A 19359-nucleotide genomic window follows, 5' to 3' on the forward strand; every position below is an offset into this window, starting at 1 on the left:
AGGAGTCCGGCTTTCTTCCTCCCGGCCTCTTCTCCCGACTTCGGGGGTCTTGTCCCCCTCTTCGGTTCTTCTGCCGGGCCACCGCGCCTTCTTATAGCTCTTTTAGAGGCGGTGGCCCGGTCTTCTGTCGCCGCCGCCTTCCATTCTTCTTCTTCTTCATCTTCTTCATTCCGTTCAGTTCATTCCAGGCAGCGGAGCCCGCGACGTCTCCTTCGCGGGCCCCGCCTACCTGGAGATGCGCTCGAAATGAGCAGACTTTTCTCCGGGCGGGAACCGCTCATTTCGAAAGTACAGCGGACTGGCCCACACACGGGCGGACTGTCCGCTCAAACCAAGTTTCAGAGGACAGTTTTTCGGGATTTCCGAAAAACTTTGTTCGTCAAACTGTCCGCTGAAACTGTCCGCTGAAAGCCCACACACGAGCGGACTGTCCGCTGAAACACTGTTCAGCGGACAAAGTTGAGTGAACAGTCCCCGCGTGTGTACGCGGCCTAAAACTCAGCCGTCAAGCCATCCGGTCCAGGGGACTTTTTGATGGCAAGCTGATCAATTGCCCTCATCACCTCTTCAACTGTGATCTCCTCTGTCAAATTCATCAATGGAACATCTCTACCCTTTAGACCTGGAGTAGAGTCCAAAAAGCTGTCCATCTTGTCACGGTCAAGCTCTTTCCTCCCAAGAAGGTCAGCATAAAGGGACCTCACGACCTCCAGGATCCCTGACCTGGACTTTGTCAAGGAACCTGTACTGTCCTTAAGGCCAACAACCGTTTTAACAGCTACACTTTGTTTGCAGTTCTGGTAAGGGTCAGGCGAGTGGTACTGCCCATAGTCCCTCTCCAGAACCAAAGAGGCATGCCGGTCATATTGACACTTCCTGAGAAGGAGTTTCACTTCGGCGATTGCCCCAGGATCTCCTCCTCTCGAAACAAGAATATCCAGCTTCCTCCATAAATGTTGGTAGGTCATGTATTTATTAAACTGTTTTCTATTGGCTAGGCCCCTGAAGAATCCAGCGATTCTCTTTTTGGTCAGCTCCCACCACTCAGCCTTGCTGCTACAAAAGTCCAGGATGGTCACCTGAGCCTGAAAGAATTCCTCAAAGGATTGTCTAACATGTTCTTCCTTGAGTAGAGTCGAATTCAATCTCCAGATGCCCTTGCCCCTCTGAGGGGCGTCTGAAGCATTCAGGACCACAGATAGCATACAGTGATCAGAGAACTCTACTGCCTGCACCACTGGGGGCGAGAAAGCAGAGGTCTCCTTCAAAAAAAAAAAACATCTCTCCTACTCTACTACCTTGATGAAAGGTGAACCCGGTGTCATCTGGGAGGTGCTTAATGTGCACCAGACCAGCATCCCTAACCATACTGTTTAAAAAAAGCTATCATATCCCAGCCTGTCCTTGAAGTCCTTCCTGTCCTTGGGCCTAGTTACTGTATTAAAGTCACCTCCAAAGACCACTTGCCGGGATGTAAAAAGAAATGGCTTGATCCTTGTAAAAAGGCATTTCCTGTCCCACTTTGTGTGCGGCCCATAAACATTAATTAGGCGCAGGTTCTGCCCCCCCACAAGGACGTCTAAGACCATACATCTCCCAATCTCCACCTCAATAACCCGCCGGACATTTACCATACCGGTTTTCAACAACACCGCCGTAAGGCTCGGCCGCAAGAGACCAGTAAGATGGACCATACCTCCACTCTCTCTTGGCCATATGAATATCTGCCAAGGAGGTGAGCCTAGTCTCTTGCAAAAATAAAATGTTAGCGTCTAATTGGCTGAACAAAAAGAAGGCCATGGAACGAGCTCTTACTGACTTAATGCTGGCGACATTTATTGTCACCACTTTTAACGGAGGGGGAACCGCCATTTGGGTTATTGGGTGGATTGCTTCTTAGCTCCCCTCTGCTGCTCATCACCAGAAGCCCCTCTCTTTCTTGAGGCCGCCTCAAACTCCATTCCAGAATCTGAACTCTGAAGAAGCTCCAGATGAAGAAATATACCATTCAGAGGTCCTATGACGGTTGGAGACCGGCACTGGAGCTCGTTCCCTCCTTACCATCTGCTTCCGCTTCTCAACCTTCCTTCTCTCCTCCAGGTACTGCAGGTCAGCTTCAGAGATGCCATAATCTCTTGTTTTTTTTTTCTTTGGAGTCTTCATAGAAGACTTCTTTACAGAGGAAGAAGCAAACTTTTTACTACATGCTACCACTCCTGGTGGGGGTGGTGTTCCCTTTGAGACAGACTTAGAAGGGGTAGACACCTGGGGGGTAACTGACCCAGGGGGCACAGACTTGGAAGATTCTGACACAAGAGGAGAGGATACAGTAGGCTGGGGGGACTCAGAGACAGATACAGAAGGAATACTAAGGCTCGGTTCACACAGGGGGCGATGCGAGGCGACACCGACTTGCCTCGCCGCGACCTCAGCGGCGACTTGCAAATGACTTCTGTATAGAAGTCAATGCAAGTCGCCCCGAGGTCGCCCAAAAGTAGTACAGGAACCTTTTTTCTGAGTCGGAGCGACTCGAGTCGCTCCTCTTAGAATGGTTCCATTGTACAGAACGGGGGCGACTTGTCAGGTCGCGGCACGGCAAGTCGTGTCGCCCCCTGTGTGAACCGGCCCTTACAGACACAGGAGGGGTGGCCACAGGAACTGGGGAGGGATCCTGAGCAGGACCAGGGGAGTCAGTCACCGCAGAGGAGGATGGTACACCAGGAGCCTCACCCTCCATCCTGTCCAGCCTAGGCAAGTCATCCATTACCTCCTTCTCCATATTGTGCCAGGCTTCAGGTCATCTGCTGTAGGGATGGCCAAGGTGCAGGCACAGGTTGCACCTGATCATATCGGTACAGTCCTTGGCCATATGACCCTGACCCTGACACACTGAACATATCAAGGCTGAACAGGAGGAGCTCAAATGCCCCTTTTCTCCACAGCGGTGACGCAGCTTTCGGCTGACCAGGGTAGAAAATAGTCATCCTATCCCTCCCTATAAAAGCCGAGGAGGGCAGATGATGGACAACATTCCCATCCCTGGCCAACCTGACTGTTACTGACCAACCCCCAGTCCAGATGTTACGCTCATCAAGGATTTTGCTGGGCTTAATCAAAACCTCCCCATAGTTCCGCTACCAAACCTCTAGATCCCGAGTGTAGACGCTTTCATTAGTCAGAATAATTATTTCTTTTACTGTTGACCTCTGAGAAATCGCAACTGGGGCCAGACCTTCCCATTCAGGTCTTGACCTGCACAGAGCCTCATATCGCTCCCAGAACAGGTCAAGACCCTCTGGCCTGGTGAAGCTAACCGTATAATCCCTTGTCCCAGCTGCATGTATAAAGGCATACAAGTCATTTGCCCCAAAACCAATTTCCAGAATCAGATCCACCACCGCATGCCGCGCTTAAGGGACTGCACCACCTTCCCATTTCAGAATCACTACATTATGTCTGGGACCCCCAGCAGAAGCCAGAGACCCAAGACCAGATCCCGGGGTGCCCAACGTGGTAGGCTGTAGGGAAAAACCCCACTTGGGAGCGGAGCTACCAGGAGCAGAGCGTACAACCTGAGCAAATGTAGGTTTATCAGGGCCAAGGCTCCATACTGAAGTCACATTAGTCTGTATATTATTATTATTAGCATTATCAACAGTTTGAAGTGAGTTAGCAGAATCCGTAGAAGGACGATTGTCCATCACACTAGTGCTGGGGTGATTATTATCTGTCACAGAAACATTCAATCTCCCATCAGGAATGGTCACTGCTGCAGTTCCAGCTGTCTCCTGATACTGTGCTGTAGAGTCCTCAGCAGCAGTTGGGCAAACAGCTTTGGACTCTGCTAAAGAAGGGTTAATGGGCTCTGCTGACACCTGTAGTTCATCCACAGAAATTACACTTTTTAAATGTAACTCTTGCTGCATTGCAGCATCAGCAGGCACAACATTTCTACACACAGCATTAGCAGCATCGTCCGGCACAACATTGCTGCACACAGCATTAGCAGTCTGACTGTCATCAGGCACATTGTCAGCATCTGTGAAAGGCACAAACAGTCTTATCCACAACATGGGACTTGGCAGGCTTTACCTTATCAGGTACATCATCTGTAATGTCCCCTTCATTAAATACTAACTGATCCCCCTGCATAGGAGACTCCATTATCTGGATGCCCCTCAGCATGCCTCCTGAGTCCTGGGAAGACATGGGGTTGCTTACCTCTCCCTGGGGGGGCAGAATTGGGGGTCTCCACCTCCACCTTTGTCATCCTTCCAAACCTCCTGTCATTTCCAAATTTCCCCTTGAAGGATCCATCTCTGCCTTCCATCATGGCCACAATGGTCTCCTGATGGTCCACACGGACTTTGGCCAGTTGGATCTCCGAATCCATGGATCCTCATTTCTGGCTGCATAAGCCCTCACGTTGCCTTCTCAGATGCTTCAGCTCCGCTCGTAGCTTGTAAAGCTTATCCCTCTCCCAATTTAGGACCTTTATCCCAGCCACCACTCGCTCCCGAATGGCCTCTGAGCCTTCGTCCTCACCAGGGGCAGAGAGATCGGCTTGTCCACAGGAAGGCATGTCACCCGACGGCCCAGGAGATGGCTGCAAGCTTCCAGCAGGAGAGGCCCCGCTGGCCTCCATGGCTTTCCCAGAAAGGGGCCAGGAGAGCTGGAAGAGATTTCCCCACCACTCCCCTCTCACACCGATCAGCTGGAGGAGCTCCAGAGACACCTTCCTCCTGACACACCTGTGCTCCAATGATGGGTAGGGCGCTATTCCTCCCACTGACACCAATGATGGGGCACTATTCCTCCCACTGACACCAATGATGGGGCACTATTCCTCCCACTGACACCAATGATGGGGCACTATTCCTCCCACTGACACCAATGATGGGACACTATTGCTCCCACTGATACCAACAATGGGGCACTATTACTTCCACTGATACCAACAATGGGGCACTATTCCTCCCACTGATACCAACAATGGGGCACTATTCCTCCCACTGATACCAACAATGGGGCACTATTACTTCCACTGATACCAACAATGGTGCACTATTACTTCCACTGATGCCAACAATGGGGCACTATTACTTCCACTGATGCCAACAATGGGGCACTATTACTTCCACTGATGCCAACAATGGGGCACTATTACTTCCACTGATGCCAACAATGTGGCACTATTACCTCCACTGATGCCAACAATGGGGCACGATTACTTCCACTGATGCCAACAATGGGGCACTATTACTTCCACTGATGCCAACAATGGGACACTATTACCTCCACTGATGCCAACAATGGGACACGATTACTTCCACTGATGCTGGGGCATTTTCTACTCTCAATGACCACAGTCTGGCCCAACCTAAACTCTAAAGGACAGTAAACTGGCCCTTTGCTTAGAAAGTTTGGAGACCCCTGGTAAAGGTTAGAGAATAAAGGGTAAGATAGGAAGGCCATGGAGGTTATGAAAGACTAGGAAGGGTGGATGGAAAGGAGTTCCTAAGATTGGGTTAGGACAATATATGGGAGACCGAGGTATGGCTGTGGTGATGGATTTTAACAAACATTATAAAGATGTGGAAAATAATAAGGACTATGTTTTAGGGAGTCAATTTCCCAGTAAACCTTTTTAAGAAATACACATTCATTTATTTAAAAATCAAAAAAAACAAAACAGTAAAGTTAGCAAAAAATTTTTGTTAGAATGTGAAATATGATGTTATGCTGGGTAGATACCCAACTTGCTTTAAAATTGCACACACTTGTGGAATGGCAGCAAATGACGGTACTTAAAAATCTCCATAGGTAACCTTTTAAAAAATTTCTACAGGTGACGGGTCCTCTTTATGGAGGGATCCGGGGTCTATAATGAATGTAAACATCCCATGTGACAGTAATAGGAGGTGACGGGTCCTCTTTATGGAGAGATCCGGGGTCTATAATGAATGTAAACATCCCGTGTGACAGTAATAGGGGGTGACGGGTCCTCTTTATGGAGAGATCCGGGGTCTATAATGAATGTAAACATCCCATGTGACAGTAATAGGGGGTGACGGGTCCTCTTTATGGAGAGATCCGGGGTCTATAATGAATGTAAACATCCCATGTGACAGTAATAGGGGGTGACGGGTCCTCTTTATGGAGAGATCCGGGGTATATAATGAATGTAAACATCCCATGTGACAGTAATAGGGGGTGACGGGTCCTCTTTATGGAGAGATCCGGGGTCTATAATGAATGTAAACATCCCATGTGACAGTAATAGGGGGTGACGGGTCCTCTTTATGGAGAGATCCGGGGTCTATAATGAATGTAAACATCCCATGTGACAGTAATAGGAGGTGACGGGTCCTCTTTATGGAGAGATCCGGGGTCTATAATGAATGTAAACATCCCGTGTGTCAGTAATAGGAGGTGACGGGTCCTCTTTATGGAGAGATCCGGGGTCTATAATGAATGTAAACATCCCATGTGACAGTAATAGGGGGTGACGGGTCCTCTTTATGGAGAGATCCGGGGTCTATAATGAATGTAAACATCCCATGTGACAGTAATAGGAGGCGACGGGTCCTCTTTATGGAGAGATCCGGGGTCTATAATGAATGTAAACATCCCGTGTGTCAGTAATAGGAGGTGACGGGTCCTCTTTATGGAGAGATCCGGGGTCTATAATGAATGTAAACATCCCGTGTGTCAGTAATAGGAGGTGACGGGTCCTCTTTATGGAGAGATCCGGGGTCTATAATGAATGTAAACATCCCGTGTGACAGTAATAGGGGGTGACGGTCCTCTTTATGGAGAGATCCGGGGTCTATAATGAATGTCACCACCTATTACTGTCACATGGGATGTTTACATTCATTATAGACCCCGGATCTCTCCATAAAGAGGACCCGTCACCTCCTATTACTGTCACATGGGATGTTTACATTCATTATAGATATAAATAATAAAATATCCAAAAAAAAAAAAAAAAAAAAGCTAATTTATTCATCAGTTTATACGTATTCTTCCACATAATATTGGTAAACAAAAAATTACAATAAGCGTATATTGATTGGTTTGTGCAAAAGTTATAGTGTTTACAAAATAGGGGATATATTTATGGCATTTTTATTATTATTATTTTTGTTTTTTACTAGTTATGGCTGCGATCTGTGATTTTTAGTGGGACTGCAACACTGCGGCCGACAGATTGGACACTTTTGACACTATTTTGGGACCAGTGACATTTATACAGCGATCAGAGCTAAATATAGCCACTTCTTACTGTATAAATGTCACTGGCAAGGAAGGGGATAACACTAGGTGGGCAATCAAGGGGTTAAATATGTGTCCTAGGGAGGTGTTTCTAGCTGTGGGGGGAGGGGACTGCATGGAGGAGGAGAGAGATCGCTGTTCATAACCAGTATGAACAGCAGATCTGTCTCCTCTCCCCTGACAGAACGGAGATCAGTCTGTTTACATTGACAGACCTCCGTTCTGTCTCTTCCAGGAGTGATCGCGGGTGCCTGGTGGACATAAGCCCCCCCCCCCCCCCCCCCGGCACGTGCATTAGTTCCTATGTCACGTGGCACTTGCGCCCTCTATACCCCCTTAAAGCACCGTACAGCTACAGCAATTCGCACAGGGGAGCCAACATGCTGCTGTGTAACAACGGTGGCTGGTCGGCCACCATACTTACCTAGGTGGATGCTTCATCTGTCCTCCGGTGTCTCTGCACTGAGAACCGAGCGATTGAACATCGCCGATGGCTTGGTTCTCTCAGGTCCCGGAGCAGAGAGCTTCTGACTGTCAGCCAGCATCTCTCCTGCTCTATTCTTCCACCCTCATTGGAGCGCTGAGCTGTGGAGGGGCGGGGAGCGGCTCGCGGAGAGGCTGAGCCGGGTATCAGTCCAGGTACCTGGCGGATCCAGACTTCCAGAGTCGGGATGACACGGTACCTGGACTGATATTGGGGACGTCTCCAGAGGGCTCACTTCAGCCCACTTCCTTCTGACAACAGGTCACAGGAGGGCAAAACAAATTGTACAATGCACATTGACCCATAGGAGAAGCGCTGCCCAACCAGCTCAGGCTGGACTTCCCTTTAATACTAAGTTATTATTTATGGAAAGTTTTTTTTTTAAGAGTCGTTCGCAATTATTTAATCATTTTATGCTCATTAATGTTTTAAGCAATATATATTTACTATTAGTTTTTAGTATTGTCTGTTTAGTCCTATGTTAGTATTGTATGGTGTTGTAATGCTGTCCATGCACAAGATGGTGCAGAGGGGATTTATCAATTGGGTATTGACCAATTGGAAACGGCTGCTAGGGTACACAGTGGGGAAAATACTGATCCTCTCCCCTGCAGATGATGGAAGTTTTGCCCACTTACATATAAATGAAGGGTCTATCATTGTTATCAGAGGTGTATTTTATATGATAGAGACAGAATATTGTTGTGAATTCATGAAGAAATACATTTAATATTCGCTGGCAGAGATGAGAGATTTCAGTAGGCCTAAAAAAAGATGGATGAACTATAATGTTGATATTATTGAACTGTGACCTCTTGGAGACCTTTAAAGCAAAGTACAAGATCTCGCAGGTTTTTTCCAAATGTTAAAAGGATTAGTTCTTTTAAACTTTTACAAAACCTGTGTTGAAAAAAAAAGAGCCTGAAACAATGGTATTTTCTGTCACCAAACAAAAAGCTGTTTACTTATTGTGTTGGTTAGAGTGAGAAGATCAAACCTGCATAAGGGTCCTTTCACACGGGGCGGATCAGTTCTGATCCGCCCCGTGGATATCGGTTTGCTCAGCGGGGATCACTCCGTCGATCCCCGCTGAGCAGGGAGATGACAGGTCTGTCTCTGCACACTGCGCAGGGACGGACCTGTCACAGCGCCGCTCTCCCCTATGGGAGATCGGATGACGACGGACCACAGTGTCCGTTGTCACCCGATCCGATCCGCAAACGGATGGAAAAATAGATTTTTCCTCCGTTACACTTTTTCGGATCGGAGCGGGTCGGATGTCAGCGGACATGTCACCGCTGACATCCGACGCTCCATAGAGCTCTATGGAGCACCCGTTCAGGTCCGCCTGAAAAACTGACAGGCGGGCCTGAACGGGACGTCAGTGTGAAAGAGGCCTAAGTATTTATCACATGGAAATAGCCCTCAACTAGAGAACCCCATTGTGTGTAAGTAAAAGGACTATTTGGACAATATACAACCGTGCAAATAGCTGACGCCTTATCCAACAACATCTATTGAAGGTCCCAACTAAGTCATTTAATCATTTATTGGAAGCTCAGAGTTCATCTCAAAACCTGCTGTAAGATTCATCTACCAGTATCATCCATATTTTTCTAAGCCATTCAAATTCTACATAGGTCACAACTGAGATTATAATTTTAGTATCTAATGATCTAAAGAACTTTGTCATAAAGAAATTATATATGAAAGTGTTATTATAAGTAGAAGTGTTTTGGCAACAAATTAGTATTATAAAAAAACATATAATCATGATTATAATTGTATAAGAATTTAACCTATGTTTAGATAAACAAATATTGATTGGATACCCAAATTATACATGGATCCATATAGATAATAATTGTATGTGATATTGTTTGTGATATATCTAACCTGTGTCCTTTCTAAACGGACTAAAGATTAACAGATATACATTGATATACATATATATCACCAATTTATGCAAGTGATTATTGAAATTTATGTTAAAGCGTATTTTATATTATGCCATAATTCGTGAACACACGAAATATATTCGTTAGAACATATATAAATAACGAGCGCACATTACAGAAATAGGAAAATATTAACTTAAAGAAATAAAACACCAAACACAGGTGAGACACCTGGTGGTGGAAGGTGCTATTACCTTAAAATCACGAGACTCCCGGGAAAGCTAACCATTACATGTTGCCGGCCAATGAGGAGGGACACATACCCTCTGGGCAGAACTTAGTAAAATTTTATGATCTTTTTGTTTAAGAGGAAAGGAGGAAGCTCGGAGGAGAGCTGGGGGGAGAGAGTCAGGGGGAAGCTTAGGGACCCCCCCCTGAGAAGGGACCCTGGAAGACATGCATGAATACACAATTTTTACATTCATGAAGATCCCTGCTCCTTGGAACTCGGAGGTCACATCAAGTAATTCCTCTGTAAGAGAATCCATGTTGAAGCCACGGCAGCGATCTTAAAATTCCTGGTAACCAACACTTCACACTAATAGCCATATTGGAAATGGGTAAATATATGTTTATCATCTATTCTATGTTCTCTTAAATATTGATTTTGAATATTCTATTATTGAACATATTTCTCCCGAATCAATAACCGCCTTTTAGATTTTTCTCTAAATTTATTTTTCATTATAAATTTCTTTTTGCATAGATGCCAACTTTATTGACAAACAAATGTCTAATTTATTTCACATTGTTAACCACTTACTTACCTGCAGTATAGTAACAGTTGGACGTGTGAAATACAGACATTCTGTTTAATTGTCAAGTATCAAAAGGTTATTGATTCTACCGAGAAGTGATAATGGTGATAATTGTGTCCAAGGTACTACTACGCCCAGTTTGAGGGTGTTTCCATTAATTGTCAAAATGATCAAGTAATGTAATCTGTATTCTAATATTTCATGTAAATATTTGTTTTCTGTCAACCAATAAATGTAGCTATTTTGTATGATCACTCGTCTCCGTGAATACGTTTCACATATATAGACTGTGTCATATAGACTGATTCTGTATCTTAAAAATATCTTCGTTAAAAATTACTTAGGAAATATTGTGCGGGAAAATTTCCTTAAAAAGCACAACATATATAAATGGAGGCACTGCGTGAGATAACGTTGATATTTTGTACAGGATCAATCATAGTTACGGTGGGGACAGAAATAATATTTTGCATGTAATTATTAATTATTAACTTTTAAAAAATATATATATATATATATATTTTTGCCAAGAAAAATGTCTGGTCAAAGTTAATTTTATGTTGATGGGGATTGTCAAGAATCAGCCCTTAGTGGTAATATGAGTACTCAGACAAAATGGATACAAGTACAGGAAATGTTGGATATAATGTCAAAAAGTAACATGATAAATCATGCCGAGAAAAGTTTGTCTAACGAGACTGGTCTAGAAGCACGCATTGAAGGCCTTATAAACCACGCCCGTCAAGTAATAAAAGACGTATGGAATGTGGAAGGTAAAAGCGTTGAACTCACAGACAGCTCATCTGAGACAAAGGAAATAGAAAGGCCTGATCACGTGTATTTTGAATTAAGCACTAACCTGATGTATCTTTACAGTGAGTTTAAACGTCAATATACCCAACTAGAGAGTAATATCATAGAATCCCAGTCCCATTTAATAGAAGGGGAATGTGAGCTCACAAAAGAGCTAAAGGAGATTAAAGACAAGGCAGATTATTTTGAGGAGTCTATAGTGACAATGGTGAAATATGAAACAGAACAGTTACAAAAGGATATAATAAGGCAGGACGAATATCACCAATTAAAAAAAGAGGGTAAACAATTAAGAGAGAAGAAGAGGTTGTTACAGGAAACCCTAATTAAAACAGAACAGATGCAAAATAATGCAATGATAATGCTGGACGAATGTCACCAATCAAATAAAGAGTGTAAACAATTAAGAGAGAAGGAGATTTTTCTGCAGGAAAATGAGTCTCCTGACGAAAGTTGCAGAGTAATAGGCTGTGGAAATTTAAAAAGTTGCCGAGTAATAGGCTGTGGAAATTTAAAAAGTTGCCAAGTAATATGCAGTGGAAATTTAAAAGAAGAAACAAATCAACTTAGGTCAGGACAGGAATCCCTAATTAAGCAACCAGAAGGATTAAAAGAACAAGGGAAGTGTATGCCCCAGGATAACGCTCAGATGTTTAACCCTGAAAGTATAGAGTCTGACAATACTCCAATATCTGTCTCTCAACCTAATATTTGGGAGTTACATAATGAAAAAGAATTAGAAAAAGAAACCATATTCTACCCCAAGCCATCTGTAGTGCAAAGGGGGGTAAAAATTGAACCACCACATGAAGGTATGCCTAATCAGTTTTCTTTGGGATCAGAGAAAAATACAGGCACCCCTAAACAGGACGCCTCAGAAATAATAAATTTTTTAAAAGATGCTGTCCCGGTGTTTAAGGAAGAGGGATCCATGCACATTATTGACCACATTGAAATCTATGAAAATGCTTTATCAGTTTTAGGCCTAAATGATGACCAATCTAGGAGTAATTTCTTACCATGGGTATTTGAAACCAAACTCCGTCCATTCTGCGAAGATGTAAAAAGTCTGTGGGGTACTGCCTGGCAAACAATTAAAAACATCTGTCATCTAGGATTTGTCCCACACAAAAATGTTAACGCAGCTAGAGTGGATATACACAATATCACACGTACCAGTGATCAAAGCCCCACCGAAGTTATGGCTGTGCTCAAGGGTGCTGTCCACTTAGCAGAAAAGGAGCCAAGTTATAATGAACTTGGGTTTGAACCCATGTTCTTCGAGGCCCCGCCTACCCACATAAAAGTGGATTTGGCGAAAGATTACAAAGGGGGGTGTTCACTGGAGTCTTTGGTAAAAGAGAGTAACAATTGGTACTCTATCCAACAAACTGGTGAAAACAATGGAAGGCCTGAAAGCCCTATAATGAAACTTGTGGATGAATTTTATGTATCTCCTCAATCATTACAGCCCAAAACCAAGAGAAAGAGATATGCTGATATAGTCAGAAGAGAGATGTTACCGAGTCTTCCCAGCAGAAAACCAATGTCCCCACCCATCAGAAGGGGGGAGCAGAGACCACCTTTTAGAGGGGGAGTTCAAAGACCACCTCAGGAGTCTCATCCAAAGGATCCAGACCCGAGGTTTAGGAGAAACTATAGGGTATATCTCCAACGGGTCAGATTTAAACCTAAGGGTAGACACCCTCACCTTTACCGGTGTAATTGGCTTCGGGGGCCTACACGGGTAAATAGGGAGAAAATACAGGGTAAGACACCCCAAAATCCCCAGAACAATAGGGAACAACTAAGGCCCAGACAACTATCCCAGAATCAAGACAATGTTTCTGATGGGGATATGTCTGATAAAATTGAGCCAGTAGTCCCCAGAAAGTACAGAAATTGGGTCCCACGACCCAATTCTGACAGAAAGTACAGAAATTGGGTCCCACGACCCAATTCTGATCAGCCTGTAAGCAATACGGAAACCAAGATAGACAAAATTATGGATATATTACACGGTTTCATTGCTATACGGAACGTGAATAACACTTCTTCAAGGGGAAAATCCTGTGGCCAGCCCAAGGGCCACAGAGCCTTTTAAGCGCCTATGTTAAAATAAATCAGAGGAATGCACTGAATAAAGATATAAGAAGCAGAGGTTCTAACATCATGTTTTTCCCCAGGTTACAGTAATGAGGATCCTGAAATCCCTACCGAGGGATTGTGGTTGTTAGATATTAATTGTTCCCCTATTTTTCAGTGGTCACTTCATTCCTCTGACATAAACAGGTCGCTCCAAACAGCCCAATTTCAAGAAGTCCCGAAGAAGGTAATTCCAGGGGAAGACCGAATCCTAAAGGCATAAATGGTTTGATATTTTGGTAAAAGATGAGGAGTCACCCGTATAAGGTAGTTCGATTGCCTCAAAGTTGTATTGACACCCCAAAGGGGGGAGATTTTATCTGTTTTATTCCTCCCAAGTAGAAGGTTGACTATGATGTCAAAAATATTGTTACTGACAGTAAGTGTCACATGTCAAACTGAAATGTTGTTAATTGTTATTATTCCAGAACCGCTACAATTAAGCTAAAAAAAAATGGTTCTGAAGAACATAAGTCAGTCAGAATTGTCTGGTATCCACAGATATTAATAAATGGCCTCATGATAATGAGCTCTGGAGCTTGGTCTCCCATAGCCAATGTGTCATACATTGTCTTGATTTCCAGAGTGTTTAGTTAAAGGACTGATAACACAATGGGAAAGAGGAGGGCTCTGAGGAAGCCCAGGATACCAGTTTGACACTGAGATCTCAAACTCAGATCATGTAAAAAAAAAAAAATTATATATCTTTTCTCATGGAATCCATTTTCCTTTACAGGACTAAGATGTCCATGAGCTAATCAACAGAACCGAGAGTCCAACATGTGTGAACATCCAGAGAAGGAACCGTATGGGGGATCCAGGGACACCACTGATGGCGAGTCTACATGGACAAAACCCACCATGACAGCCAAGACTAAAGGTGCCCGGAATGATCCATTTCCTGCCAAACAACAGATGACGGCCCTGAGATGCACACATCAATAACAAACCCATTTTGTTTTTCAAAGAATTACACTCATCTGCAGGTGCCTATACCTCTTCAATATATATAGCCATAATCCGGATCCATCTTCACAACTCAACTTACAAGGCCCGAGCGAAGCCATATTTCTTCAACCTGTTACATTAGTGAAGTCTTTCAAACGACTTCCGGCATTTGAACACTTCACAAGGGGGGCTTTGTTGTGAATTCATGAAGAAATACATTTAATATTCGCTGGCAGAGATGAGAGATTTCAGTAGGCCTAAAAAAAGATGGATGAACTATAATGTTGATATTATTGAACTGTGACCTCTTGGAGACCTTTAAAGCAAAGTACAAGATCTCGCAGGTTTTTTCCAAATGTAAAAAGGATTAGTTCTTTTAAACTTTTACAAAACCTGTGTTGAAAAAAAAAGAGCCTGAAACAATGGTATTTTCTGTCACCAAACAAAAAGCTGTTTACTTATTTTGTTGGTTAGAGTGAGAAGGCCAAACTTGCATAAGTATTTATCACATGGAAATAGCCCTCAACTAGAGAACCCCATTGTGCGTAAGTAAAAAGACTGTTTGGACAATATACAACCGTGCAAATAGCTGACGCCTCATCCAACATCTATTGAAGGTCCCAACTACCGTATATACTCGAGTATAAGCCGAGATTTTCAGCCTCTTTTTTGAGGCTGAAAGTGCCCCCCTCGGCTTATACTCGAGTCATCGCTGTCTGCCTGCTCGATCAGCGTGTCGAGCAGACAGACAGCGGCCATTCTATTCTAATTCAAAAGCCGCGCCTCCGGCTCCGCCTTCGCCTGTGATAGGCGGAACACTGAATTTCCCAGCAGCCTGTGTTCCGCCTATCACGGACATCCGCTCATCCTCGTACTACGGACGAGGATGAAAGGATGGCCGTGATAGGCGGAACACAGACTGCTGGGAAATTGTGTTCCGCCTATCACAGACAGGGAGGCGCGGCATTTGAACAGGAAAATGGGCGCCGACGAAGAGCGGTGATCCTGGGACGGGACCGGACGGAGGCTCGGCTCGGCTCGGCTCGGGACGGGACGGGACCAGACGGAGTCTCGGGACGGGACGGGACCGGACCGGACGGAGGCTCGGCTCGGGACGGCTCGGGACCGGACGGAGGCTCGGGACCGGACGGAGGCTGGGGACACAGGTAGGCTGGACACACAAGGCCTCACACACACACACACACACACACACACACACATGGATGGACACACACACATGGATGGACACACACACAGGGATGGATGGATGGACGGACACACACACAGGGATGGATGGATGGATGGATGGACGGACACACACACAGGGATGGATGGATGGATGGACACACACACACACACAGGGATGGATGGATGGATGGATGGACACACACACAGGGATGGATGGATGGATGGACACACACACAGGGATGGACAGGCATATCTCACCCTCGGCTTATACACGAGTCAATAGGTTTCCCAGTTTTTTGGGGGTAAATTGGGGGCCTCGGCTTATACTCGGGTCGGCCTATACTCGAGTATATACGGTAAGTCATTTAATCATTTATTGGAAGCTCAGAGTTCATCTCAAAACCTGCTGTAAGATTCATCTACCAGTATCATCTATATTTTTCTAAGCCATTCAAATTCTACATAGGTCACAACTGAGATTATAATTTTAGTATCTAATGATCTAAAGAACTTTGTCATAAAGAAATTATATATGAAAGTGTTATTATAAGTAGAAGTGTTTTGGCAACAAATTAGTATTATAAAAAAACATATAATCATGATTATAATTGTATAAGAATTTAACCTATGTTTAGATAAACAAATATTGATTGGATACCCAAATTATACATGGATCCATATAGATAATAATTGTATGTGATATTGTTTGTGATATATCTAACCTGTGTCCTTTCTAAACGGACTAAAGATTAACAGATATACATTGATATACATATATATTACCAATTTATGCAAGTGATTATTGAAATTTATGTTAAAGCGTATTTTATATTATGCCATAATTCGTGAACACACGAAATATATTCGTTAGAACATATATAAATAACGAGCGCACATTACAGAAATAGGAAAATATTAACTTAAAGAAATAAAACACCAAACACAGGTGAGACACCTGGTGGTGGAAGGTGCTATTACCTTAAAATCACGAGACTCCCGGGAAAGCTAACCATTACATGTTGCCGGCCAATGAGGAGGGACACATACCCTCTGGGCAGAACTTAGTAAAATTTTATCTTTTTGTTTAAGAGGAAAGGAGGAAGCTCGGAGGAGAGCTGGGGGGAGAGAGTCAGGGGGAAGCTTAGGGACCCCCCCTGAGAAGGGACCCTGGAAGACATGCATGAATACACATTTTTACATTCATGAAGATCCCTGCTCCTTGGAACTCGGAGGTCACATCAAGTAATTCCTCTGTAAGAGAATCCATGTTGAAGCCACGGCAGCCATCTTAAAATTCCTGGTAACCAACACTTCACACTAATAGCCATATTGGAAATGGGTAAATATATGTTTATCATCTATTCTATGTTCTCTTAAATATTGATTTTGAATATTCTATTATTGAAAATATTTCTCCCGAATCAATAACCGCCTTTTAGATTTTTCTCTAAATTTATTTTTCATTATAAATTTCTTTTTGCATAGATGCCAACTTTATTGACAAACAAATGTCTAATTTATTTCACATTGTTAACCACTTACTTACCTGCAGTATAGTAACGGTTGGATGTGTGAAATACAGACATTCTGTTTAATTGTCAAGTATCAAAAGGTTATTGAGTCTACCGAGAAGTGATAATGGTGATAATTGTGTCCAAGGTACTACTACACCCAGTTTGAGGGTGTTTCCATTAATTGTCAAAATGATCAAGTAATGCAATCTGTATTCTAATATTTCATGTAAATATTTGTTTTCTGTCAACCAATAAATGTAGCTATTTTTTATGATCACTCGTCTCCGTGAATACGTTTCACATATATAGACTGATTCTGTATCTTAAAAATATCTTCGTTAAAAATTACTTAGGAAATATTGTGCGGGAAAATTTCCTTAAAAAGCACAACAATATCAACCAAAAATCCAGAAAAAAATACACAATACAAATGTTATAAATGGAGTAAAACAAGTATTTGATCCCCTACCAACCAACAATAACCCTCCCCCCACAGACTGGCTCCAGTAGGTGCTCATGTGGTACACAGATCAGTCCTGTCAATGTAAGAAGGTTCTCCTAACGACAACTCGTTATGTGTATAGAAGACACCTGTCCACAGAATCCCTTCCCTCCAATCCTCACCATCTTGGGGAAGACCATAGATCTGTCAGAGGACGACGGGGAGAAGATTGGAGACCTGCACAAGGCTGGAATTACAAGACTATAAGCAAGAAGCTTGGTGAGAGGGATACAACTGCCGGAGAATTGATTATTCGCAAGTGGAAGAAATACAAAATAACCAGATGAGACCAAAATTCAGATCTTTGGCATTAACTCAACTCTGCCGTGTTTGGAGGAAGAAAAATGCTGACTATGACCCTAAGAACACCATCCCTACAGTCACACATGGAGGTGGAAACATGATGCTTTGGAGCTGCTTCTTTGCTAAAGGTACAGGCCGACTTTTCTGCATTGGGGGCCAATGGATGGGGCCATGTATTGTAATGATGGCCTCCACCATCTGGTTTCAAGAGGTAAACCTCAGGGTCAGTCCCAGGGTGAAAAGAGGACCTGGGGGAGGAAACCCACAAATCAAAATACTAAAGCCTTATGAAAGGGCGTCCCCGCTCGTTCGAGTGGTGGAGAAGTCTTCTGCGGTTTTCAAGGGTCTGCCAGGAACAATGTCAAGACAGATGGGTGACTTCCTCAATTTCTCTAGGTTACAAACTAGAGTTCCTAGAGTTCCCATCTCCTCGTTTTCTCAGATCAAACGTTCCCAGAGATCCAGTGAAAAAGAAGTCTCTCTTTCTAGCTTTGGATCATCTCTTGTCTCAAAGAGTGATATCAGTGGTCCCCTTGGAAAAGCAAGGATTAGGATTTTATTAAAACCTTTTTCACGATTCCAAAATCAACCGGGATTGTCAGACCCGTTTTAGATCTTAAAGATCTAAACTGGATTTGAATATCCATTCTTTTCACATGGACTCAATCCAATCAGTAGTCTCCATCCTACAAGGGGGAGAACTTATGGTGTCCATCAAGGATGCTTTTCTCCAATCTTAATTTCCAGTTTTTAGCTCTGCCTTCAGTCTAGCTAATGCACCTCAAGTGTTTACAAAGATCCTGGCTCCTCCTTTAGCCAGGTTAAGGGCTCAAGATATAACAATACTAGCCTACTTAGACAATCTACTCTTGATAGATCAGTCGGTAGCCCACTTAAACCGAGGTTTGGTCACCGCAGTCAGCTACCTGGAATACCTAGGTTGGATTTTTAGCCTAGAGAAATCCTCCTTAAAACCATCAAGGAGATTGCAATACTTGGGGCTGATCATAGGTACAGCTCAGAAGAGAGTGTTTTTGTCCCAGGAAAGGATCAGTTCCATAAGGGAACTGATTCAGTTGTTAAAACAAAGAAGAATCCTTCTGTTTGACTTTGCATAAAATTGTTGGGAAAGATGGTGGCTTCTTCGAGGCCGTTCCTTATGCGCAGTTTTCATTCAAGACTGCTGCAAAACAATATCATCTCAACTTAAAACAAGAAGGCCAAATCTCTGGACTTCCCAATGCGTTTATCCCCCAAAGTGCATCGGAGCCTCAATTCGTAGTTGATATGCAAGAATCTTCAACAAGGAAAATCCTTTCTACCAATTACCTGGAAAGTGGTAACAATAGATGCCAGCCTTCTGGGCTGGGGGAGCAGTCCTGGAAGAAGTTTCTGTCCAAGGGAAATGGTCCAAATCAGAGATGACCTTGCCCATCAATATTCTAGAGATTCGGGCAGTACGACTATG

General features: G+C 43.7%; 1 protein-coding gene across 1 annotated transcript; it reads left to right on the forward strand.

The window, feature by feature from the left end:
• The first annotated feature begins 6925 nt into the window (after positions 1-6925).
• Positions 6926-17367, forward strand: LOC143936247 (uncharacterized). Its single transcript, XM_077460675.1, has 2 exons — positions 6926-15013; positions 15934-17367. The coding sequence occupies exon 1, from the start codon at positions 11077-11079 to the stop codon at positions 13393-13395; it is 2319 nt and encodes a 772-aa protein (XP_077316801.1). The 5' UTR covers positions 6926-11076; the 3' UTR covers positions 13396-15013; positions 15934-17367.
• The last annotated feature ends 1992 nt before the right edge of the window (positions 17368-19359 follow it).

Source organism: Lithobates pipiens, unplaced genomic scaffold (genome assembly GCF_037356315.1).
Source record: "Lithobates pipiens isolate NorthernLeopardFrog02 unplaced genomic scaffold, aLitPip1_a1.2 Scaffold_28, whole genome shotgun sequence".
Taxonomy (NCBI): domain Eukaryota; kingdom Metazoa; phylum Chordata; class Amphibia; order Anura; family Ranidae; genus Lithobates; species Lithobates pipiens.